This window comes from Ambystoma mexicanum, chromosome 1q (assembly GCF_040938575.1).
Source record: "Ambystoma mexicanum isolate Mex_15411 chromosome 1q, UKY_AmexF1_1, whole genome shotgun sequence".
NCBI classification, from domain to species: domain Eukaryota; kingdom Metazoa; phylum Chordata; class Amphibia; order Caudata; family Ambystomatidae; genus Ambystoma; species Ambystoma mexicanum.
In genome coordinates, this window is record NC_090922.1 from 1,391,413,059 (window position 1) to 1,391,439,871 (window position 26,813).

Below are 26,813 nucleotides of genomic sequence, written 5' to 3' on the forward strand. Positions count from 1 at the left end.
GCCCAAGGATCCACACCGAGGAGGAACAAGTGCACTACGCCATGGCGACCGGGACATCCACCCCTGGACCCGGCACGCCGCCAAGAATCATCACCACAGCCTCGCCCACAAGGAGGTTCGTCGGCACTGGTCCAACCATTCAACCCCTTTACAGACCCATCGTCAAGTGGACCCAGGTGCCAGCTATGGATCCAAAAGTTCGAAATGGCGATGGAATGCAAGGACATAATGACTGCCAGGAAGATGGAGGCGCACCTGCTGCTAAGCGTGGGCGATGAGGTACTCCGCATTTTCAATTCCCTAAACGTTGACGATGGCCAGGACGCATATCTGAGTGCAAAAGATGCCCTAACGGCGCACTTCCTCCCACAACTAAACCCGGACTATGAGACATTCATATTTTGCACTACTATTCAGGCAGAGGATGAAACACTGGATGCCTACCACACACGGTTAAGGAAGTTGGCCATGTCCTGTGAATTTACCAACGTCGAGAAAGATATCCGGAGGCAAATCATTAATGGCATTCAATCGGAAAAGCTGAGGCGGATGGTGCTTAGTGAGAGAGGCATTCCCCTCCAACGGATCCTCGAATTGGGACGACAAAGGGAACTGGCACACACCAGGGCTGCCAACATGGGGGCCACGCTACACAAACTGCAACCCACCCTCACCACAGCTATGGTGTCCCAGATCACCAACAGACAAGTCACAAGGGACGAGGTTGGCGGTGGCTACGCTCAAAACCGGTGGCAACCACATGTCCCAGGGCCCACGGAATGCGGTTGGTGTGGTGGACCGCGACATGACCGACGAAAACTGACCTGCACAGGGTACCACATGCAGAGCATGTGGCAGGAAGGACCACTATGCGAAAGTATGCAGGTCAGTGGGCACCACAGAACCCTCAGGAAAAGAACGCGACCAAGAAGAAAAAGCGGGCCAGAGCAAGGAGGGTCGATGCAGCCAATTCCTCAACGGAGGAAGACGGCGATGATGTCTCGGGCATGCACCATGACCCTGGTAAGGAAAAAGACAGAAAAGGGTTATGTCCTTGCATTCCATCGCCTGGTGTCTGCATTGAACCAAGGTCAAGCACCACAGAGAAAGACTGTCCGAAGGCGTAAGTGCGTAGTCACCATCCAAAACCAGCAGGTTCTAATGACCATCGACACGGGTGCCTCGGTGAACGTCATGCCCACAAGCATATTCCAGACACTAAAACCACAACCAGATCTAAAGAGCGCGGACACACTGCTGTTTGCGTACGGCAGCTGGAAGTCCCTACCAGTCATTGGCAGGTTCCGCACCACTCTGGTCCACGGCGAAAACAGGCTATTGTCGAAAATCTACGTCGTCAAGGCGGGGATGGAGAGACTTCTGAGTGGGGACGCAGCAGAGGATCTGGGGGTGGTCAAGTTCATCTGCCAAGTCGATGAGGTAAAAGAGGTGGAAAACATCGTAAGTCAATACCCCAAGCTGCAAGACAGGATAGGGTGTTTGAAAGGCAAGACCATCAGACTGCATATTGATGAATCGGTACAACCGAGAGCAGTAAGGCACAGGAGAACACCATTCCACATGCGGGAACAAGTGGAAAGAGAACTCAAAGCACTGGAAGATGCCGGCATCATAGAGGAGGTCACAGGGCCCACACCATGGGTCTCTCCAATGGTGGTAACAAGGAAGCCCAAACAGCCTGGAAAAGCCGGATATGCATAGACATGCAACTCCCGAACACTGCCATTAAAAGGGAACGCCACATCACACCGACGATCGATGAAATCGTGGCCGACCTTACAGGGTCGTGTGTCTTCTCCAAAGTCAATCTGAAGGCGGGGTACCACCAGCTCAAACTTCACAGGGACTCTCGCTACATTGCGACCTTCTCAACGCATCTAGGGCTGCGAAGGTACAAACGCCTAAGCTTCAGGATATCGTCAGCGGCCGAAGTTTTTCAACAAACCATTCAAGAAGTCATCAGGGGCATAACCGGTGTCCTTAACATGAGCTACGATATCCTGATTCACGCTCCTGACAGGGAAGAACATCTCAAGAGTCTCCAGACCCTACTGGGCAGGCTAGAAGACGCTGGATTAACCATCCACAGGGAAAAGTGCGAATTCCTCAGATCTGAAATCACTTTTTTTGGTTACAAATTCAGCAGCACAGGTATCTCCCCTGATCCCCAGAAAGTCGCAGACATTCAGGCCGCATGCCCGCCAATGACTCCCACTGAAGTACGTAGCTTCCTGGGCATGGCCACCTACTGAGGCAGGTTCATCCGAAACCTGGCCACTCTTTCTGAGCCCCTACGCGAACTGACCAAATTGAATACCAATTAGGTGTGGGGGCAGGAGTGCCAGGAGGCCTTCGAAAACATCAAGGAATCCCTGTCCGTCGACACAAAAATGGTGTACTACAACACTGAGCTCCCCACAGAACTGTTCGTGGATGCGAGCCCAGTAGGGCTCGGAGCCATCCTGATGCAAGTAACTAAAGAGGGGGAAAAAGGCCCATCGCGTACGCTTCGAGAGCCCTCACGGCGACAGAACAGAGATACTCCCACATTGAAAAGGGGGCCATCGCCGTGCTGTGGGGGTGTCAGCATTTTCATCTCTACCTATATGGACACCGATTCATGATGATCACTGATCATAACCCCCTACTACCCATTTTCATAGGTACGTCGTCACACCCGCCGGCAAGGATCACCAAATGGCTGCTCCACCTTCAGCAGTACAACTATGCACTGGTCTACCAGCCGGGCAGCGGAAACCCGGCAAATTTCCTCTCAAGGCATCCTCGAGTGGCAACCCCACAAGAAGTCCAAGTGGCCGAAGAGACAGAGGAGCATATATGCCAGGTGGTACGCGCCATGAGGCCAAAGGCCGTCAGCATCGAGGACATTGAGTCGGAGACTCGCAGAGATCCTTGCTGTGACCTAGTGAAGGATGCTATCATTTCAGGCGATTGGAAGACGTTCATGAAGCACACACACAACAGAACAGTGGAAGCGAAGGGTTTTCTATCCGGCATGTTCACCGTCAGACAAGATTTGTCAATCACCGAGAGCGGACTGCTGCTAAGAGGAAATCGCATCGTCATCCCATTGAGCATACAAGACAGGATAGTGGCATTAGCCCACGAGGGACATCAAGGGATGGCACAGACGAAAGCTCCGATCAGGCACAGGGTATGGTTCCCACAGATTGATGACCGGGTCGAGACACTCATAAGCACGTGCCTACCCTGCCAGATAACTGGGGCCCCACCGGAACCAGAACCAATTCTGTCAGCAGAACGTGGCCGCGCCCGATGGGAGGCCATTAGCATTGATTTCTCCAAGCTACGGGAAGGCCTCTACCTTTTGGTGGCAATCGACGACCACTCCCGCTACCCAGAAGTCGAAATAGTTGAATCCACAGCAGCGGAGGTGGTCATCCCGGCCATAGAGAAAATGTTCGCAACCCATGGTCTGCCAACCTCCATTAAAAGTGACAATGGGCCCCCCTTCACGGGGGAGGAATTCAAACAGTATCTGCATGAACTCAATGTAAAATATCATCACATCATGCTGAGGTGGCCCAAGGCAAATGGGGATGTAGAACGATTCATGAGGACCATAAACAAAGTGTTAAGAGTGGCGAGGGCGAATGCCAGCCCGTGGAAGATTGACCTCTACCGTTTCCTACGGAACTATCGAGTCACCCCCCACAGCACGACAGGCATACCGCCTGCGGACCTCATGTTTGGAACAGTCATCAAATTCTCGATTCCACATCATCCTAGCAGGACCCCGGATGAGGTCAACGAAGAGCGCACAGAAAGGAGGAGAAGGAGCGCCAACGCCCACATGAGCGACAAGAGGAGGGCAAGGCCGTCCAATCACCAAGTGGGTGACCAAGTGGTCATGCTGCGTAATCCAATAAAGTCGAAACTGGACGCCAGGTATGAAGAGCTCCCATGGACCGTCAGTGGCAGGCAAGGAACCATGGTGACTGTGACAAGAGAACGCCGCCAGGTGACGAGAAATGCGTCATGGTTCAAGGCGGTGCCACGGAATCTGTGGACCGATGGCGAGTGCCACCAGGAAGACGAAGAAGTTCAGCCCAGCGAAGAAGAGCCCGTGTCCATCCAGGACGAGGCAGGAGCGGGTGAAAGAACTTGGGAACAGTTGAGCGAGCCGGACCTGGGGGACCCGGACCGTGAAGGTGAGCCACCCACTGGGTCAGCCGGGGCTAGCCCCCGAGTAGGGCGGTATGGTCTGAGAACTGCTACAAAACCGCCCGCCTGGCTCAATGACTATGTGTGGTAGTCAGCCCCCATAGATTATGAACAGTAAGGACGGGGTGGTTTTCTGACATTTGGGTATTTGTTGTGAGTTGATATTAGTGCATTTGTGTTATTGTTGTTTTGTTTAAAATAAAGGAGGAATGTTGCATCCGCCCTGCGTCCCGCTACGCGGTGACGCAGGGCACTCCAATAAAAGCCCCGCCCCCGAGTACGGGAGGCAGTTCCGGGCATATTCTCACAGTGTGTGCTGCGTATTTATTCAGCTCCCGCTGGAGCTGCGACACAGGCCGCGCGGCCTATCTTCCACTCTATGCCCGCCCCCGCGTGCACTGGGCCGCAGGGCCTCCATGTAACGCTGCTTACCGGTATGTTAATCACTCGGATTGGATCTTCCTCGTCCCAGTACTTACATGCTGGGATGAGGAAGATCTGAGAAGGTAATGTTTTGACTACTTACCATTGATCTTCATTACGACAATTGTATCTGCACGTCCCTGGACTTACACATCAGTAAAGACTGGGAGGAGAAAGATCTCAGCAGGTAATGCATCACAGTACGTGTAACATGGCATACATCATGTTAGAGTTGTCAAGGGCAGCTACAGAGGGACACAGTGCACCAGGCTGTTCCACTGACAAGGGGTGCAGGTGGAAGGGAGAGCGATGTGTCCTACAAACATTTTTGCAAGCAGTTTTCAACCACCCTGAACAATGCATTGGTTGCAGGTTTTCGTTCAGCTGAAGGAATATCATTTGACAGCTCTGCTGGCGTACTAGAGCATCTCTTTTTACTTTTCTGCCCTTTCCTTCCTCTTTCTCTTTGTATACTCAAGTGTCTCTTCCTCTTTCCCCTGTTTATATTCAAATTTTTGAGTGCCTCTTTCCCTATCTCTCTTTTTCTACCTTACGTTTTAACCTCTCTGTCCCTCCCTCCCCTGACACTTTTCATTTTAACCCTCTTTTCCTCTTCACTGTCTTCCCTCTCTCCGGTCTCCCTTTTCCTCACTACTATTTTTCTCCCTCATTTCTACGCCTCAACCTTCCCCTTAAATCCAGCCTTTCTTTACTCTCTCATCCTTCTTCTCACTTGCCTCTTCCCTAATTCCCTCCTCTCACTAAGCTCGTGACCCTGTCCCTGCCTCTCGTTGCTTTTTAGATCCCTTTTCACATTCTCCCTTGTTTGTTTCCCTAAATCAATCTTACCTTTCTTCCAAATGTGTCTCTTTTTCCTGCTTTTCCTTCCGGTCAAATAATTCTCATGCCCCATCTCTCTCTCAGCTGCCACTCCTCTCCTGTCATATTTTATTTTTCTTCTGCCTCTAAGAACACGTGCTACATTTCCTATTTTGTATCTGAATGAAGGTCTGTTTGTGTCTGTAAAATTATTTGAAAAGCTGCAAGATAAGTAAGGCTGTAAACTATATTCCCAGTGTCACTGTAAAAATTGCTTTTTGGGGGATATCCCTCAAGTGTAGTAGATGAATGGAGACCTACTTACTTGCCCTCCCCAAACTCTGCCTTTCTCTGTGAACACCCCACCACAGTTGGGAGGACACCTGAAGTTCAAAATGCCCCACTTATTCACAGTAGACGGCGAGATCGAAACCTTAGCATTTTGCTATCTCATGCTTCAGGCTGATTTTTAAGAGGCCTGTTGGCTTAAAACAATGATTAGCTTTTAACTAAGACTGTCTCTCTTCCAATGTTTGGTCACAAAGTTTCATTTGGCGATCAGATATTTTATTTGTTAGAAACCCTTAGGGTATTAAAAAAACATACCTATGTCTCCCCTTTCGGTAGAAGCCCCTTGAACCATCGGCCTAGCTAGCCATTAGATTACAGCATGTAAAACTGTAATCTCACGTAAACTCTTCTCAATTTCTTTGGGAGGGCATTGGATCAATATATAGTACCATGGTCATTTCTCACAATCTGCAAAGACTTTCAAATATTACGTTAAATGGTAGTGCTCCATTATCGGCCTTGGTGGATGAAAGTAAGTCTAGTTCTGCACAAATGATTACATGTAAGTCTCTCAAAAGCCCATAATTCTGATTTAAGGAGGATTGTAGGAGCTATTTTCATTTGTATATAGGTTTGGATAAGGTTTGGATAAGAGGACACACGTACTGTACCAAGTATGTCTAATACCGGAGTGTGAAGGAAGTTCGTGGCAGGCACAGAAGGACTGGTTTTTTTCAAGAAAAGGAACACTTCCTCTTAGGATTGGTGTTGCACAGAGAGCAGTTTCGACTGTAACACCCTCTTCCTTCAAACGCTCCTCTCCCGCCAGGAACGCAGCGTGGCTAGGCTAAGGACAGTTAAAAGCACGCGCGCTGTCAGATGCTAGGCTAAAACGCTTTGACTCTGGAAGTGGGCGGACCCAGGCAGGGCGGAGTGGTGTCTGGAAGGAGGGAGTTGGGATTAAGGAAATAGAGCAGACTCTCTAGGAGGGTGCAGGGGGAGAGTGTGCTCGGAGGAAGTGGTAAGAATGGGAAAGGGGGGTGGGAAGGCTGAAATGAAGGGCGGGGTGGAGGAAGGGGAGAAAAGGGGGAGGACACTGACTGTGAAGTCTACATCTGTGGAGGGGCAAGCAGGGAAATGAGGGGCAGTATCGCAGCAGGTCTCCACAAAAGAATGATGGTGGGGGACGTTTAGGGATATCTCAGGGTTAGGGACCCAGGAAAAGTGTATTTTGGAGGGGCTGGGGGCCTCAGGAGGTGGTGTGCCTGGGGAGGAGCAGATGCAGTATGACAGTGTGTGGAAGGTGGTGTTGAAGCCAGATAGTCGTGGGAAAATTTTTCAGGGGCAGAATCCGATAGTGATTTCTGGGTGGTTGAAAGAGGCTGTGGGGAATGTCACTCGGGTGCAAGTGGTGTCTGGGGGTCGGTTGTTGGTGGAGGGGATGGGTGCTGACAGTAAGGCTAAGATACTGGAGGTGGGTTGTTTGGGTAGGCGCGCGGTGCGAGTGTTTGATCAGAGTGGTGTGTCGTGTAAGGGGGTGATGTATGGGGTACCGTTGACTGTGAATATGTCTGAGGTGGAGGAGCAGCTGGCAGAGGTGGGGATAGTGGAGGCGTGGAGGCTGGGGAGGAGAGATACACATGGGAATGTGGTGTCTACAACTGTGGCAGTGAGGTTTGCGAGAGCATTGACTTTGAGATGTTATAAGTGTCAGCAGTTTGAACATGTGGCTAGAGTATGCAGGAATGAGAGGCACTGTGGGAGGTGTGGTGGAGATCAGGGTATTAAAGAATGTAAGGTGGAAACTCCGGAGAAGTGTGTGAATTGTGGGGGGGGCATTCTACTGCGTTTAGAGGGTGTGAGAGTCAAAGAGTGGCGAGAGAGGTGGTGCAGGTGAGGGCTGCGGAAGGTTTATCTTATGCGGAGGCTGTGGCTAAGGTGAAACCGGTTTGAGTAGTGAGTGAAATGTGTAGAAGAGAGCAGGTGGTGGAGGAGGCTGTGGGAAGGAAGGGAGTGGTGAGAGAGGTGAAAGGCGTAGAAATGGTGGTTGTCCCGAAAACTGAGTTTATGTGTTTTATAATAAATGTGCTGGAGCTGGTTCAGGGGAATTCGTCAGTCAGTGTGTCGAATCTTACGAAAGGAGTGGTGGAAGCAGGGAGGAGGTTTTTGAATGTTGTAGATGTGTCGGAAGAAGATCTGTTCAAGAAGGTTACTAAAGTGTGGAAACAGAGTGGGGCGTCGGCCTGAGAATTTTGCAGTGGAATGCGAGGAGCTTGTTGAGGACTAGGCAGGAGTTGAAAGCAGTGTTGTGTGGGGAATTCAATGTTGATGTGGTTTGTATTCAGGAAACATGGTTAAGGGGTGATCTGAGGTTTGTGATTCCGGGTTTTGAGTTGTTTCGTAAGGATAGGACAGAGGGGAGAGGGGGGGTGTAGCTGTGGCAGTTCGGAAGGGGTTGGTTGCAAGGGAGATTGTGGTAGATAGAGCAGTGGAGGTTATCGGGGCGGGGATTCGGGTAGGAGGATCAGAAGTCTTAGTGTTGAATTATTATAATCCGTGTGAGGTGGTGGAGATGGATGTGCTGTCTGAAGTGATAAGGGGACATGTGGGACCTTGTGTTTTATGTGGTGATTTCAACAGTGCCAATACGTTGTGGGGGAGTGATCGCACAGATGCAAATGGGGAACTGTTGGAGGGTATGGCGGATGAATTGAGTCTGTTTTTGCTGAATGATGGTTCGGGCACACGATTGGATGTGAGGACTGGGAAGTTGTCGTGTTTGGATCTGACCTGGGTGTCTGCTGCGATTGCGGGTGAATGTGACTGGATGGTGTGTGAGGACGGGGACATGTGGAGTGATCACTCTGGCATTTTAGTGACTGTGAGGAGTGAGGTAGGGGTCAGGTCCCGGATGCTTGGAAGTCGGTTGAATTTTAGGAAGGCTGATTGGGAGTTGTATAAGAAATTGTGTCAGGAATTGATTGTTTCTCAGGATAGGGATGGGGGGGTGGATGAATGGAATGAGCATTTGGTGCAGGGAATGAGAGCGGTGTCGGTAGCGGCAGTTCCGGAGGTAGAGAAGGGGAAAAGGGGGAAGGTTGAGGTTCCTTGGTGGTCGGTGGAATGTTCATGGGCTGTGGCAGCGCGTAAGAAGGCGAGGGCCAGGGCGGTGAGAACGGGAATGTTGGAGGATTTGTTGGCATATAAGAAGGCGAAGGCGGTGGTGCAGAGGGTGATTAGGGAAAGAAAGCGCGGATATTGGAGGAGCTATTGTGGGTCTCTGGGGAGTAATTCTGATGTGGGTGAGGTTTGGAAGCAGTTCAAGCGGATGTCCGGGTTAATGAAGTCGCAGGGTGGCATGTCTGTGTTGTTGAAAGGGGTGGAGGTGGTCAGTGAAGATGGGGAGAAGGCGAATTTGTTGGGGGAACATTTTGTGGGAGTGCACAGTTCAGAGAACTTCCCGGAGGCAGTGAGACTAAGTATAGGAGTGGTTGAGGAGGAAATGCGGGAGTTGTTGGCGAATGTTGGGCCTTGGGAAGAGCAGTATGAGGCTCTGTTTTCTATGGCAGAGTTGGATAGGGTGATTCGGAAGGGGAAGTGGTCAAGTCCAGGGGTGGATGGAGTCATGTATGTATTTTTGGAGAAGTTGTTGGTGGAATGTAAGTTGGAGGTGTTAGCATTGTTCAATGAGATCTGGAAGAGTGGAGTTTTACCGAGATTATGGAAGAGAGCGATTGTGGTAGCGATTTTGAAGAGTGGCAAGGTCCCGATGGAGTGTAAGTCATATAGGCCGATTGCGCTGACTGTCGTGATGTGTAAGGTTATGGAACGGATGAAAGTTGAGCGCTTGGGGTTCTATTTGGAGTCAAATGGGTGTCTGAGCGATTTTCAGAGTGGGTTCAGGAAGAAGCGGTCAGTGGCAGATCCGTTAGTGAGGTTGGTGACTGGAGTGGAGGAGGCTTTGTGTGATGGGGAGATGGTGGGGGCGTTCTTTTTGGATTTGGAGAAGGCGTATGATATGGTGTGGAAGAATGGGTTGCTGGTGAGACTGTTGGAGATGGGTGTGAAGGGGAGGATGTTTCGGTGGATTAAGGCGTTTTTGGCTGACAGGACCTTTCAGGTGAGAGTGAGGCGGGTGTTGTCTGAGGTTTGGAAGATGGAGAATGGGACATTGCAGGGGAGTGTGATTAGTGCGATGCTGTTTAATGTGATGGTGGACGGGTTGATTCGAGCTTTGGAGGGTTTTGGGTGTCAGGTGGATTTCTTTGCAGATGATGGTGTGGTATGGGTAAGAGGGCGAAGTTTTTTGTTGATGCAGAATCGGTTGCAAGCTGCGATAGTGCGTATGGAGGAGTGGTGTGGGAAATGGGGCTTTTCGATGTCTGTGGATAAAAGCGTGAGTATGGTTTTCTCAAGGAGAAGAGTGCAGCAAGGGTTGGACTTGGTTTTGAAAGGTGAGAAGGTGAAAAGTGTGGAAGAGTTTCGGTATTTGGGGGTGATTTTGAATAGGAAGTTAAACTGGAATTTGCAGGTGAATGGAATGGATAAGAGCAAACGAAGGTTGAATTTGTTGCGGGCGGTGACTGGGAAAGAGTGGGGTGCTCAACAGAAGTGTCTACAAATGTTGTATAAGGGGTTAATTTTGAGTGTGATGGATTTCGGATGTCAAGTGTCAGTGGGTTTCACGGCAAGTCAGAAGTTGCGGTTGGACAGGGTTCAGGCAAGGGCATTGAGGGTGTGTTCGGGTGTGATGAGGTCCTCTCCAGTGGTTCAGGTGCTTGTGGGGGAGATGCCTTTGGGGTTGAGGAGAGATGCGTTGAATATGAGATTGTGGGTGGAGTGCAGTGCGAAGAGTGTGGCTCATCCGGTGCGTGAATGTTTGAAGTATAATTGGTGGTTTGATTATTATAGAGACCGGTGGAGGAGGAAAGGAGGCACTTTTGGGTTTCACATGTGGGAAAAGGGAGTGCAGTGGGGTGTGGGCGATTTGATGACTGTAACAGATACGGATTTGGAGAGATGGCCGAGGTGGATGATGGGGTCTCCAAAGGTGTGTTTGGAGTTAGCGAATGTGGTGTCGAAGAAAAGAGGATTGCGGAGCGAGATCAAAGCTTTGGGCCAGGCGTGTGTGGCAGGAAAGGAAGGATGCAAGGTGTTTACGGATGGTTCGAAGGATCCTGTGTCTGGGAGAGTGGGTATGGCGTATTATCTGGAAAGCACTGGGCAGTATAAAGTGGGACGATTGACAAATGATGTGTCAATTTGTACGGCTGAGTTGGTGGCGATTGCATTGGCGATCGATAGGGTGTGCGAGTTGGGGTTAGATAAGGTGGTGATATTTTCAGATTCATTGAGTGGGTTGCAGGCGATTATGGCGGGGATGGTGTTAGGAAGGACGTGATTATGGACATCCGGAGGAAGATTGATCTGTGCGTCCACGGGGGAATGGATTTGGAGTTGGCGTGGGTCCCCAGTCACAGTGGTATTTTGGGTAATGAGTTAGTGGATCTGGCGGCGGGTGAGGGTATGAGAAGGGGAGCGGTTGATGTGAGATTACCTTTGAGTGTGGATGAGGTGAAGGCGGTGGTGGTGAGACGGGTCATAGATGAGTGGCAGGAGAGGTGGGTGAGTGGGGTGAAGGGCAGGTGGATGTTTGGTGTTCGTGGGAAAGTGTCGGTGAAGGTGGATGCGGGGAGTCTGGAATGGAGGAGGGGGGAGGAGGTGATGCAGAATCGGCTGAGGATAGGACATGTGGGGCTGAATGACTGTCTATATCGAGTGGGGAAGCGTGAGTCAAGGGACTGTGCAGTGTGTGGAGTGCCTGAGACTGTGGGACATTTTCTGCTTAGGTGTGAGAGACATGTTGAGGACAGAGAATTGATGAGAGTTCGGATGTCTGCGCTGGGTGTGGCTGAGCTGAGTGGGAAGGCTTTGCTGGGAGGTGACAGGGTGAGAGGCAGGAGGAGGAGCAGTGTGTTGTTGGATTTTGTGAGGCAGACGGGGCAGTGGGAGGAGTAATGAGATTGTGAAGACAATGTGTATGAATGGTGGGAGTAGGCGCACATCATCCTATTGGATGGGGAAGCGCCTGCGTGGGTCCGCCCACGCATTCAGTAATTTAGAAGAAGAAGGAACACAGTGTAGCATGCTGCACGTGAAGGCAGTTAGTGGCAGTTAGAGGCGCTGGAGGTCCAACTGTGCTTACTCCATGGAGTCTCACGGTAATGTCTGTTTAATCTTAAAAATGATACGCAGCCATGTAGATATTGTATGATTTACGTAGCAAATCTGTTCCTGAGGGGTGCCTAATGGCGGTGGTCGAACCATCTGGGCACAGTATAAACTGTCAGGAAACTCTGTAATACTGATCGTTTGTTTACCAATAAATCGCCTGACGTAGGCAGAAGGAATAGTGCCTGTCCCGTGCCTCCATCCACTATTGCCAGTGCCATTATTTGGAAGATCTTTTGAGCATACTGCGGGTGGTTAATTATCTCTGTTTTTTAGAGCTGATTCAGAAAGTACTATGAAACATTTATGTGCGGAACATTTGGTGCCATTTGATAACTGTCTAAAAAGCAACAGGGCTCAGTTTACTGTCTCTAACATTATGAATCTCGCCAAAACACCATCCTGCTTGGCAGAACACAATGTGGGGAGAAATTGGTTTCATTGTCATGTGTGTGTTCTCGCTCCCCAACTAACTTGCACCACACTTTGAGGGAGCTAGCTAAAAACATAACATTTTCCTCACCATCTATATCTGCTTTAAATGTGGTCTAAAGTTTGTTTGTTTCATTTTACGACAACATTAGAATGTAAATAAAGTCCCATATGATATCTCTTAGTGACATTAAAATGAGTCTGGAAATGATCCATTTGTCACTTCATTCTTGGATGGAAAAAGATACAAATTATCATAAAGATAAATCCAAGTTGGAAACGGGCCCCCTGACCGCACAAACTCTGCTCCATCTCGACCATGAGGGCAATGAGATGTTAGCCCTGGGTCCACTTGAGGAACTTATCGAAGAAGTTAACACTCACCCACAAAAAGAAACCAAGAAGTCTAAAAATGGGGAAAAAGCCCAAATTTATAATCAATCCCCAAGAAAGTGAGAAATGTGCATGCTACTGATGAAACCCGGTGTTAACTTAAAGGATGAATCAGCATCTGCCAACAATTATAGAGGAGGCCTGTAAGGGTGGAATGTTGGTGCATACTAAGTGCTATATGTTAACTCAAACTAACAGAGGTTTGGGGACCTATGCTTAAATCAGGGGACAAAATCACTGAAACGCAGGTGACACTGGAGTCAAAGGATGGTCCGGCTCTGGTCACTATTATCCCTTTGTCCCTGGCAGCTGTGCCAGAAGGTTTTCTTATGAAGACAAAAGAGAATCCAGTGGTAATAAACCATTCTGTTGAAACTCAGACAGAGATCTTAGAGAACATAGCAAGCTCAGGGTCGGTTGACCTCCGGGGTTTATCAAAAGGAAACTATTTTCATTGTATTTTTCACAGTACAGTTAAACAGGACCATAGTCAATCCGAAAAAATGAACTGTACCAAGCATATTCTATTAGAATATTTATTGGATAGTGATTGAAAGATAGTTTTAAATCGTCAGAATGTTCTGGGATTATTTCATGGGATACCAAGCCTAAAACTCTTACCCACTGGTGATATAGACTAGGTGTACTTCTCCAAAGAAGAAAGAACTGATATAGTCTGGCTGACAATAAGTTCAAAAATTGTATGAGTATGCGCTTGGTGGAAATAGATTTAATACATCAAATTGGTTAAGATCTGTTGCGTTATGAAAATGTGCCATTTCCAAAAAGGGCAGCTAATAAATTGTCAAGGCTGCAGTGGAATAGTGATCGCTACGTTTGACTTCTAATAATTTAACCGGGGGCCCATCGGAAGACATAGTGGTAGAATTAGTGGAGGATCGCAACCAAATTTAAAAACTGCAAGAGAACTGGATTTGGCTGCCAAGAACGCTGGCCAAGGATTTTCGAAGGTTGGGAGACGTGGGCATGGGTCTTTAACCCTAAGCACATTGTGGAAAAAGTAACTGTCCTCTCGTGGAATTAGAGAGGATTTCATAGTTTTATAAATATTGATGAAATGGCAAGAATGTTTGATATACACAGTGATTCTCTTGTAAGAGATTTGGCAAAGTACCCTGTTCATGTTCTATGGTTACGTTATTGTTCAACAAGATGCGGTTTTATCTAAGGAGGCAGACCTTCAGGAGGGTTGGTTATACCACTAAAATTTGATGCCATAGCTAAATATGAAATATGTTTGAATATCCATTATGGGCTGCTGGCAGTAAAGTTAACTTTCAAGGGAATCACTGATTATGCCCAATACTATTAGTTAATTTGTATTGGAATCCTGCTTGTTCCATTTTGGATGAGTTCTTAACCCAACGTGATCAAATATTGATCAAATATAAGGAAATCATGTTCTGATCGTCTGGACTTTAATTCTGACTTGAGTATAAAGAAAAAAAGGAAATGTCACACCTCAACATTCTAATAGGGATATGAACGGAAGAGTTTGGAGAAGTTTCTTTGTTGATTGGAACTTACACGTGGTAAATGGTAGTGTCAAAGGAGATATTCCAGCAAGGTATACTTGGATTGTATTGATTATCTGATGTTGTCAACAGAGATATTCAATAGTTGTAAAATGTTTTTGGTATTGGATACGGATGCCAGTGACCATAATGTGTTAAGTGCCTGTTTTTGTAGTAGGGACAAGCCATGAAAATGCAGTATAGTTGCACGGTTTTATAGTGAACGTTAATGGAATTAGAATTGCCAAAGAGAGTTTTGATGTAAAGGGTTTTAATAAACGGTTGGGATATACTTTTGAGAAAACTATAATTGAAACAAAATTATCTATGATTACAGCTTATGGTTTCTTAAAATTGATTAGTGACCTTAATTGTCTAGAGAGAAAAGGCTGTCATGCCCCTATGCAAACATCCATCAGCTGTTGAATATAGTGTAAGAGAAAAATGCACTTTTAAGACAGAATCTGCAGAAATTGCTAAAATGTTCTCTTACCCAGGAAGAAAAGAATAAGAAAGTATGCCAAATATGCTGCCAAAAGGTCTTGTAACTTTTGGGATATTGTCATTGAGCTTTCTTCTAATAACATCGCAATGTAACCTGATTTCTGAAGAAGATTGGAGATTACATTTTTGGAGCTTATCTGGGTCGTGTTAAATTGTCAGGAGTAGAATGGTCATTAAAATTGATATTGATAAAGTAGAAAGTATTATTAGAAAATTATCTAATTCATGAGCCCTGGGACCTAATGGCCGCAGCTGTTTTATAGTTAAGGCTGATCAGATTCTGTGGGCCACACTGTTGGTATTGTTGCTTGACAATATCATAGAATCCAGATGTACTCCATGTACATGGAATGGCTTAATAATTGTGCTGATTTTAAGGGAGGGTGATCGCTTTAATCCTCTACATTATTGACCAATCGCCTTGTTTGATTCAGAGAGCCTATTTCGTTTCGAGAGATCTGGCAGCTTGGATTAAAAAAATATATTATTGAATAAATATCAAACAGGATTCCGTAAAAGTATGCAAACTCTATTGAATGGATTCCTTATGAACTGTATGTTCTTGCTCCATATCTTTCTGACTTGGGAGTCTCATTGTCATCAGTGGCAACTCCAAAAATTGGTAAGCTGCCCATATCATGCATGTCTTATGCAGATAATGTGATCCTCCTTGATCACACCGAGAGAGATTTACAATACTTAGTAGGTGCTATCGAGAGCTATGGCCAAAGCAACGAGTTGAGGATCAACCCAGAAAAACGATTGATTTGCTCTAGCTCCTGCAAACTGTATAAATATAACTGGAGGATGGAAAACATTTTGATAGTTCCATCTAAATTGATATTTATTTAGGCTTCACTTTGTATACCTCTATGTTTCGCTCTTGCTGGTTTTGAATCGATAAAAAAATAAGGTTGGTCAGTTGGTCACGCAAATGAGGAGGATTAATTCAACATGCTCTTGATTCACATTAATTCCCCTAATTGATTTATTATTGTTACGCTCACCTGGCTCCCACAGGGGCGTCAGTCGGACCCAGACTGCTGCGGTCTCCACCCACGTGATGCGTAGTGCAGCGATGACTGACTAATCTTGTCTGCTTGGCTCGTAGAAATATTCTCCTACAAGTGGAGAGATGTGTTTAGCCACTTGTGGATTCACGTGATAGCACCCCCACTGTCCTCCCCACTAATCACATCTGAAGAGCCCTCTCAGCAATCTCACCTTATATTCTTGAAGGATGAGCCCTCCATCCTGCGAAGCACGCAGGGGCGCGTTGATGACCAGTTACTTCACTGGCTTCAAGATATTGGAAGAGTTGTAGACGAATCCTGACTCCAAAAGATCCTGGCGAAGAGCCGTAATTATATAGTTCGTAAGAGTTCAAAATGTCTGGAATTCACTCCTGTCCAATTCCTCTTTTATCTTGCAGCTTTGACCCAATAAGAAGATTGACAGCTGAAAGGGCTCCGGTAAAAGTCTGTGTTACCCAACACTGTCCGGTGAATAATGCCTAGGGTTAAACTTGCTGCTTTCTCCTTATCTTACAGGTGCGGCATAAGAAGATGTGGCGTGCTGATGAATTATACCTCCGGCGGTAAAATCAGGTAAGCATATAGTGGCTAAAGAGATTGTCTCTGTCTGTTCTCTCTGCTCACCTTGTTGTTTCTTGTCCCCCTTAGGTGCCGGGATTCGGCGATGTAAAGATAAGAGACAGCGCCGGATCGAAGAGATGCTGCGTGGAAGGGTGAGTTTGGCTTCTTTCATTCTTTCTAGGTGCTCCAGGTTCGAGGCGGGCGTGGCAGAAGGCTGGATGCTGCTGCTGGCACGGTGAGCGTTAAGCTGCTGGATGCAGAATAACGCGAAGCATGTGCTGCTCTTTGGGCGTGGTTTAAATAGCCTCCAAAGTAGTCCCAAGTAGGTATTCCTCCCTGACCACACCCGAGTAACAAATAGTCCCTAAGGTAAAGTAGTCCCTTCCAGGCCTCACATGGGCTTGGATCTTCTTGCAGCATGGTCTGCATCAGGTAAGTGTACACTATGAGCCTGGCACCTATGGCGCCAGGACTGATGTCCCAATTGAGCCCATAGGTGCCAGGACTGAACCCAGACAGCCCCTAGCAGGGGTTGCTGGGTTTTCTCAAGGCAACATGATGCCTGCTCCCGGGGCTGATGGACGTGGTGTGGATGCCCGGGGGTATGCATCATGACAATTATAAGACAAATGTAATTCCTTCTCTATGGTCAGGAGATTTCTTATACCTCCAATTGTATTGATTGGGATATCATTGCGTCTGCATTATGGAATAAAATGGTAAATCTACCCAAACCTCCCCGTCATGGCTTTGAGGTATGAGCTGGGTTTGACTTCCATGAGGGGGTGGCTAGAGTGGAAAGTGTTGGCTTTTTATTAACATATTTTGACTCCAGCTAACAATTATTCTCTAAAGGAGGAAATATAGCAAGCGGTTATAGGTCCATTTAAAAAAGTTTGAAGGTGAACTGGGTATATTTTAGAGAACATTAATCAGATAAGGGCTGTTTTGTGTGAAAATCAAACAAAAAGCTAAAATAGTGTTATTCCGAAAGGATTGAGCAGAGACGATAACCCAAATGTGAAGGCGAAAATTAATTCCAGCATGTCAATCTTAGATAAACCCCTGAGGGAGCAACCGCAATATTTGAAATAAATTAAAAATTCATATTACAGGGGGAAATTCCTTTGTTTTAGAATGAATTTAATTCCAACAGGTCAAATACAACCTCTACGTGAGCAGACCAATCTCATATCGCAATTCTGTACGCTTTGCAGCTTTGCAATGAAGGCAATTGCATTCAAACCCTAAGATGTATATTAATTGAATGTTATGCATTACACAATTTATGACTAAGGGGTTTTGGTAGCTTTTGTTGACAATGAAAATTGCCTTTCCAATGAAGACTTCTGGCTCAGAATATCAAATGGAAATTCAATTTGAATGATCATGACAGTTTTAAAATGCTTGGGTCAAATTAATTTAATCTGTATGCAAAATTTTGACTGAAAAACGGTTTCCTTTGCCTTTGTAGTCTGATTTTATATATGGGTATTAAATGAACTTGAATAAGGGCATTGTATTAATTGAATAATTTGTAATGTTGTTACCTACTGTATCATATAAAGAGTGCGTTTTCTATTTGTTTTTATACTAAGAATGTGTAAGGTTACTTGTCTAACCAATTTACATAATAAGAAAATAAATAATACAAAATTATTTCTTTAAAGCAGATTTCTCTATTTGTGTGACCTGTCATTTGCTACAGTCAATGACAAAGATGCAGTCTTTTTTTGCCGCTGTCTGTGCTAGTTATTCAAACGTTCATTTCTTCTGAGCATGCAATGCACACTTGATATGAAGCTCTTTCCCTCTTTCAGAATGTTAACCCTGACAGTAACATGCATGAAAAGCATGATACATACATACAGCTTTCAACAGCCTTTGAGCCTGGGGAGTTGAGAAAAACCACCACTTTCAGGTGCATTTTTGCATATTGTGGCTCAGTTGCATGCATAGAGACACTGTGCCTGTGTCACTGTTTGCTGCTGAGCAGTGATATGCAACAGAGTGCCCTAACCCCCTCCAACCACCAAATTGACAAAGCTCTCTCTTACACATGTTTTAGAGACAGTGTTCAAGAGACTCACTGTCAGGGGTGACAAGCTTCTTCAACTTGCGGGGTTTAGGCCTCTTGTGTACATGGAATGGAGCTCTGGCAAGACAGTGTTTGCTACAGTGCAGTTCCGTCTTGTTCTGGCCCAATTCCTCCCCTGTGCATGGGGGATATTTCAGTCGCCTGGCTGATAATTGCAAGGTCAGCCCACAAAATGTCCGCCATGCCAAAACATTGCTGCCCCTCTCGGGGGGTGGTCAATTTGGGGGCATTTTCCATGATCTTGCCACCCATGGCGAGCAGCAATGACCACTAGACCTCCAGTTATTCCTTTTAGGGGAGGTTGGAAGGGACACTTAGCAGATACGCCGCTCTCTACCGCTCTGGACCTCAAAGGGATGAGGCATGCAATTTGTGACCCCCATGGGGGCAGATCAGCAGCATAAACTGCCATTCTGCCCCTAGGGACTGTGCTTTACTGTTTTTTTGGTGCATGGGCAAATCTGGAAGTGGACAAAATGTACTGGGGGAACTCTCACCCCCACCTCCCCTTTGGGCAAGGAGGTGGTGGATTGTTAGTGGTTTGGGTGGGGGGTGGAGGCAAGTGCCTTGGGCACCTGTCTCCAATGTAGGTCGCCCAGTCCCCAAGCCAAGAAACGGTCCCGGGGAGCCCAGGCTGGGTCCCCGTCCCTCCCCAGAGGGAAAACTGTAACATGGCCGTCCAGATCTCCAGGAGAGTTGGGGTTGCTGGTCCTGCCCACCTGTCTCCCATGTGGGTCGACCGTTCTGCAAGTCCAGTGGCGTTCCGGGAAGCACAGGCTGGGTCCCCGTCCCTAGCCAGAGGAAAAAGCTGTAATGCGGCCCGGCCAGAGCCCCAAGACAGCTGGTGGTGCCGCCTCCAGTCTTGGATGCCTACCTCACACTTGGGTCGACTGCCCCCAGCCCAGCGGCTGCCCCACGGAGGCCCGGCGGGGTCCTCCTCTTTCCCCAGAGGGAAACGCTCTAAAGCGACCCAGCCATAGCTCTAGGATGGACCAAGGTGCTGACCCAGGCCTTGGGCAACTGTTTTCCATTTGGGTTGACCGTTTCCCAAGCCCAGTGCCGGTCCCGGGGAGCCCTGGCCGGGTCCCCATCCCTACCCGAAGAGAAAATCTGTATGGGGGCCCGGCTAGAGTTCCAGGACGGCTGGAGCGATGCCCCTGGCCTTAGCCGCCTGTCTCCCTTTTAAGTTGACCGCCTTGAAGACCAGCGCGGCGTGCTGATCCTTTGCCAGGGAGCTAAAGGCCCTTTCAGACCAGGCCCATTGGAAAGCATTGCACTACCTACGGGATGGCTCCTCTCAGAGCCCAACCCTATGGTATTTCTGCATTGGAAAGAATGCCAGAACCAGGTGGCTGCGGTGTTAGTTAAGTCCAGTCTGAACAATTATGGCGAGTTTCTTGATATGGTTAGAGTGAATTTGAGATTGTTTGCAGCACCTTATCTCTGAACCACTGCAACTGACCAGTGCTTAAAATAAAAAATGGAATTTGTAACAGAGATGGTAAGTGCGCTCCAAAAGTTAATTTTGAGTTCTTAGTTATAATCAATTCAAAAAGTAATTCCTTACAAAGCAATCCTTTTCAAAGCAATATTTAATTTGAGACAGCTGGAGATTCTTGCAGTTGCTATGTATTTTATTCATACAAAACAGTTGTTGTTTGTTGCATTCAATTTTTCTTTTTCAAAGCAGTATTTGTTTCATAACAGCTGAAAATTCTTGCAAATGCTCTGTATTTCATTCATACAGAACAATTGTTATTTGTTGCATTTGATTCTAAAGTGAGTATTCAGCAATGAAATACTAGATAGCCCCTCTACACGTGTTTCTCAATGCAGTCAGGATGGTTCATCAGGAGGGTTATTATGACCTAGTATGATCATAATCAAATTCAAAAGAATGTTTTTTGCTTCAAGATCAAGTATTTCTAATGTAGATCCCAATTCGTTTACTTGTGGCCATTAGTTCAAGTAGTATGCCGTTAGGCTGATCTTTCATGCTTTGAGCTTTCCTTGGCAGTCATTAGCCCACTTAAATTTGTACTGTGAATATTCCTAATCTTGGTTTCTTCGGCCACACACGAGATCCGATCATTGTAGACAGGTGGCTGCGGTGCTCTGGAAGTCTGGATGGCCATCGATTTGAAATGTTTGTCCAGTTGGGTCTATAAGGAGCCTGGATACATTTGCCCAGACCTCATCTTCTGCCCGTACGTATGCTGCATTTCATTGACAACTCTGCAGCATTACCAAGAACTGACCCAAATTGTGATGGGCTATTCAGCCATTACTGAAGCATTTTGCATGTCGATTTTCTGAAGTGTATGTTCCTAGCCAGAACATATCCATGAATATTTGGTATTGTTGAAAAGCCGCCTACTGTTCAAGCAGTATATTCCAAGCAAGAGACACAATATGGAATCAGGTATACATTTTGTGTGTAAGTACCACTGGGTGTGCCTACAACATTAGAGTCTACACTGGAAAAGCCTCCAGCATACACCCACTTGGCTGCCCAGCCCATTTAGGGATAAGTGAGAAGATTGTGTGGGATCTTCCCACATCATTGTTCCACAAGGGTCACCATTTGTATGTGGACAATTTCTACACAGGAATACAACTGTTCAAGGAATTGTACACTGTGGGCACACTGGAATGCAGTACAATCCGCAGTAACTTCAAAGGCTTCCCCAGACAACTTGTTTGTAAGAAGCTGGACAGGGGAGCATTCATGGCCTTGCAGCGTGATGAACTGTTGGCAGTACAATTCTATGACTGAAGGGAAGTGCACTTGCTGAGTACTATTCATGATACTTCTCTTGTCACTGTCAGGGGCAGGCTCAGCAAGTGTTGAAGCCCTATTGTATTCTGGACTGCTATAGGTGCATGGGGGGAGTAGACAAAATAGACCAATTGCTTGAGCCATACCATGCAGCACCTAAGTCTAACATGTGGTACAAGAAGTTGGAAGTTCACATTATGCATGTAGCTACATACAATGCATATGTTGTAAATCATGCAGCTGCTCCAGAAAATAAACATTTCTGAAGTTTGAATATGCAGTTGCAAATTCACTCATCGCTGTGCACATAACCAGACTGCAAGAACAACACTTTGCTGATTTCGTTCCTTTCACACCTAGGAAGACACAATCATACAGAAGACGTAAGATGAACAAAACATGAAGGAGGACAGATACATTGTTGTACTGTCCCCAATGCCCTTTCAAGACAGCCCTCTGCCAACAACCTTGCTTTGCTTTGTATCATTCAAAGAAAACGTATTGGGAGTTCAAGTGATTTCCTGGAATGCCCATCGTTCCTACAAAGTGGCCCATAGGCTCTCAATTCATGCAACACACAATTTATGTGTGTCTTGGAAGAAACAGGAAGACTTTTCAGGGTTCTTCCACTTGGGGCATGCCTTGGAAAGGAACGCCATTCCGGCTCCCTCCCCTCGAGGTGTGCCTTAGAAAGGAACACCATTCCATCTGGCTCCACTTGTGGCATGCCTTGGAAGGGAACGCCATTCTGGATCCCTTCACTTGAGGAATGCCTTAGAAAGGAAAAGTAGACCAGCTTCCTCCACTCGAGGAATGCCTTGGACAAGAAGGGAACACCATTCCGGCTCACTCCACTTCATGTGCGCCTTGGCAAGCACTGCTAGTCCAGCTCCCTCCACTTGTTGCGTGCCTTGGACAAGAAGGGAGCACCATTCTGGCTGCCGCACCTGAGGCATGCCGTGGACAAGAAGGCAATGCCATTCCTGCTCTCTCCTCTCAACACGTGCCATAGAAAGCAATGCTAGTACAGCTCCCTCCACTCGAGGCGTGCCTTTGAAATGAATGCCATTCCGGCTCCCTCCATTTGAGGTGTGCCTTGGAAAGAAACGACACCCCGGCTCACTCCACTTGAGGCGTGCCTTAGAAAGGAACGCCATTCCGATTCCATCCGCTTGCAGCGTGCCTTGGAAAGGAACACCATTCCGACTCCCTCTACTTGAGGCGTGCCTTTGCAAACAATGCTAGTGCAGCTCCCTCCACTCGAGGTGTGCCTTAGAATGGAATGCCAGTCCAGCTCCCTCCACACAAGGCGTGCCTTGGACAAGGAGGGAACACCATTCCACTCTCTCCACTCAAGGTGTGTCTTTCAAAATATGGAAATGCCAGCTTGGCTTCCTCATCTTGAAGGCAAAGTGAAAGCAAAATAGGAACTGAACACCATGCATATGTCAGCGATGTCTTGTATAAATCGTACCACCCTGCCATGTTTATTTTTTTACTTTAGTCAAATTCATGTTTTGTATGACTGGAATGTCTTCTGTTAGAATGACTGAGATGTGATTGGTGTATGAGTGAGGTAAAGCTGAGCTGTCCATGCAGATACGATTGCTATGAATGCACTTTTCCATCACTGGAGACATGGTTAGCATGTTAGTGGATGTTAATTTAGTGTGTGCATGTTTGCAGATATGGTTGGTGTGACTTGACTGTTGAATGCAGGCGTGAAAGACAACGCCTGTAGACAAGGTTGCCATGTGAGCAGATGTCCAGTTACTATGAGTGTGCAGATACGGTTGCTGTGCAGCTGGTGATTTGGTAGTGGTGCGACTGCTAAAATGGATGGCTAGTGACTGCAGATAAGAAAGGTGTATGAATGGACAGTAAAGTAGTGCCTTGACGTGGCTTTATTGCTCACAAGTACCTTTTTTCTTGTGCTAAACCCAACCATGGGTGTCCTGTTGCACTATGCACTGTATGTATGAGGAGAGTGAGCAAAGGTGCTTGTGAGAGGACTTGAATAGGAAAAACCAGGCAGCAGTGCCTAATGCACAGTGATTCTTGTACAGGGTCGGACTGGTGCATAAATTGTCTCGGACACCAACGAAAAAGTGGGCCACAGTTGCAAATGGGAATTCATTCCTTTTGTGACGCTGTTTGAATAGTACCCAAGGGGTTTATGATAAAATGTATGCAAATTGTAAATTTGAAAGAATATTATTTCAGCAACACTGGTCAAAACTATTAGCCGCATAATGAATAAAGTCATCAAACTAGCCCACATTAGCCAAAAAAGTGCCACTCTTTGAACAAAAAAACTGGCAAGAATTTTGCATTTTTGGTTCGGCCATGGGGTTATTGCCCTATAAGCTAGTCAGAGCCAGCAACCAGGGTCAGAATGGTGCATAGAATTGTCTCAGGCACCAACGAAAAAGTGTCCATCAGTTGCATATGGGAATTTGTTCCTTTTATGATGCTGTTTGAATAGCACCGAAGGGGGAGGTTTTTGATACAGGGTGATGCAAATTGTACATTTTAAAGAATATTTATTCAGCAACACTTTTCAAAACTATTCGCCGCATAGTGAAGTAAGTAATCAAACTAGCCCACATTGGCCAAAAAAGTGGCCCACTTTGACGCAAAAAACTGGCCCACACAAGCATTTTGCATTTCTGGTTCGGCCATGGGCCTATTGCCCTATAAGCCAGTCTGAGTCTGTTCTTGTATTCCCAGAGCACTTGGAATACAGATGATTTACTGTTTTCTGCCCTGGAGAGCACACACATGCAGGTGAGGTCTGGTTTTCATCAGAACATATGTTTCTGTGGTTTCCCACTGCCAAATATGTGAAAATAGGGTATTTCTGGTCAAATTTGCGTTGCATTCTGGGTAAGGAATTGTAGCACAACTAAACGCAAGTGATGCCTCTTTGGATTCCCACGGGAGTCTTCTTTTCAGAAGTGCATGGGGTTCCCTGTTTTCTTTGGTGGCATGGGACACTCCAGGCCCAAATCTGTCGGTTGTCCAAAAGGCCAAATACAGTATGGATTTGGTCTTTCCAGGGCGTTTGGTGTACCAGTATTTAGCTTTTACCAATTTCCGGCAGGTCCGTGCACCCCCACATGGGAGGTAACTTTTTCATCGGGACGCCTGTGGAAATCTGGTATGGTAGCTCATGCATTGTTGCCCAGGTGTTTCGGTGGTTTCCCAGTTGCAAATGTGTGAAAATAGTGTATCTATGTGCAAATTTGCAGTGCATTCTGGGTAATAAATTCTAGCATGATTGATGCAAGTGAGACCTTTTTGGATTCTCACAGATGTCTTCTTTTCAGAAATGCATGGGGTTCCCTGTTTTCCTTGGTGGCTGCGACACCCTAGGCCCAAAACTGTGGGTTGTTCACAAGGCCAAATTCAGTATATATTTAGTCTTCCCAGGGTTTTTGGATTACCAGTGATTTAGCCTTATCCCTTTGTGTCTAGGGCATTGCACCCACCGATGTGAGGTATCGTTTTCATCAGGACCCCTGTGGGAATGTGGCAAGGTAGGAAATGTGGTGTTGCCCACATTTTCCGGTGGTTTCCTGGACACAAATATCTAAAAACAGTGTTATAACCTATATTTTGGACTTTGCTGTGCATTCTGTGTAATAAATTCTAGCACGATTCACACAAGTGATACCTCCTTGGATTCCCATGGGAGTCTTCTTTTCTATGACTTCACTCCTTTTGCAAGGCGCAAAGCTGCCAGTGGTTGAAAAAAATTCAAAACCTTCCACCCATTACTTTTTGGTTATAATTCAATAGGAAGAATACCAATATCCACCATATTCTGGATAACGAATTACGTGAATATACAATTCTCTTTGTATTTTATTCCATTTAGATCCGTACTTACTAAAGAAGTAATATGGTAATTAATCATCAGAAATTACAAACATACACATGACCCCAGCAGTTGAGTGGGAATGAGTTAATTCTCCTACTCCATTGACATTCCTTTTAAGTGTGTAACGATAAAAAGTTTGCCGCTCTTTTTACATATTATTTTCTCTCCAAGCAAAGATTATTTCACACAAGAAAACATGTTATCTTCATCACCAATTCATCTTTTCCCCTGAGGAAGTTCCCACAGTATTATACGGGATTAAAACATGTTGGGCTAGGATTTTTCCAAGGTTTTTTCCCACTATAAAAATGTCAGTTATGTGTTGATTTTCAAAGAGCATTTCTTATTTGATGGTGTTGATTTGTACTGTAGCCTTTAATGTTTGATGAATATGAAATGATTTTGATGTATACAAAAATCAAATAATGTTTATAATTTGTATGATGCACCATTTCTTATTGCACAGCAGTAAAATCAAGTTGTAAAGATAACAGGAGTTTGCATGGTACGTTACCCTGTGTGCAATGCAAATTATTCACATTCTTACAGAGTTTTTCTTTGAAGAAATTTCAGTTTGTGGCCCAACTCGACTCTGGTCAGTATGATTGGTACATACCTTTGACTGAAACCTGATACAATCACCACGTTAGCAGTCTGCGAACAGCTGTGTTGCAGGTACCTGACATGTAATGTCTCCATGGGTTGGCTCCAGGATATTCAGAGAGGAAGCTTGTTTCCTCTCTACCCAACAGGGAACTTCACTCTCCTAATGCACACCTGCTGGGTCCTTCTAGTAATTTTTCCCCACTTGCAGGAGTGGGATATTCTCTAGACAGGGCCACATCAATGGAATTCTCTACCAACAAACATTAGGGACATAACTGATCTTATAGCCTTCCAGAAAATAATACAATATTCTCTTAAGTTAAAAAGAGAATTACCCCTCTTGATTCTCTTTCCCCACATTGGTTGATTATTTTCCTTTGAGCGGATAGTTTCAAGGTGTTGTGCAATATGCATTATTCAAATCGAACTGCACTTTGTGAAGAAGTCCACTTTCAGCATTGTTTTCTTCAGTGCCTTTTGAAAAACTGAAAACATCTGGATAAATTGCTAAAGACAATATTGGGCCTCATTACGAGTTTTCCGGTAACCCGCCGGTAGTACCAGCGGGTTACCGGCAAGCTCGCTTTAACATTATCAGTGCCCGGTATCCCTATGTTACCGAGATATTGCGAGTGCCGGCAACGGTGGTAAGTTCCCATTCCATGGAGTCCAATAGGACTCCATGGAATGAGATTGCCCCCATCACCGGCACCAGTAGTAATTCTTTGCTGGTAGGGGCCTGAACTCCTGGCAGGTCAGACCACTGCCACTACCGACAAACTCGGAGTGTGCCGGTCCGGAAACAATGCCAGATCTGGTATTATCGGCTGTTTTACCAGCATTTTTGCCAGACCGGCACACTCGTAATGAGGTTCAAAGTCTAAAAAGATCACACAGAAGACATACATACCTCTGGGTTTTCCCATGTGTTAGGGTCATGATGAATGGCATATATGCTCACCCAAAGCAAATTACCTAATGGAAAGGAGAAAATGGA

At 46.4% G+C, this 26,813-nt stretch overlaps 1 protein-coding gene across 1 annotated transcript in view; it reads right to left on the minus strand.

Moving 5' to 3' along the window:
• LOC138548034 (cytochrome P450 4B1-like) overlaps window positions 1-26,813 on the minus strand; it is a 567,791-nt gene that overhangs the window by 68,712 nt on the left and 472,266 nt on the right. The window contains exon 10 of the mRNA XM_069642251.1: window positions 26,727-26,791. Coding sequence (XP_069498352.1) covers window positions 26,727-26,791 — 65 coding nt within the window. The remainder of the gene's footprint in view (window positions 1-26,726; window positions 26,792-26,813) is intronic.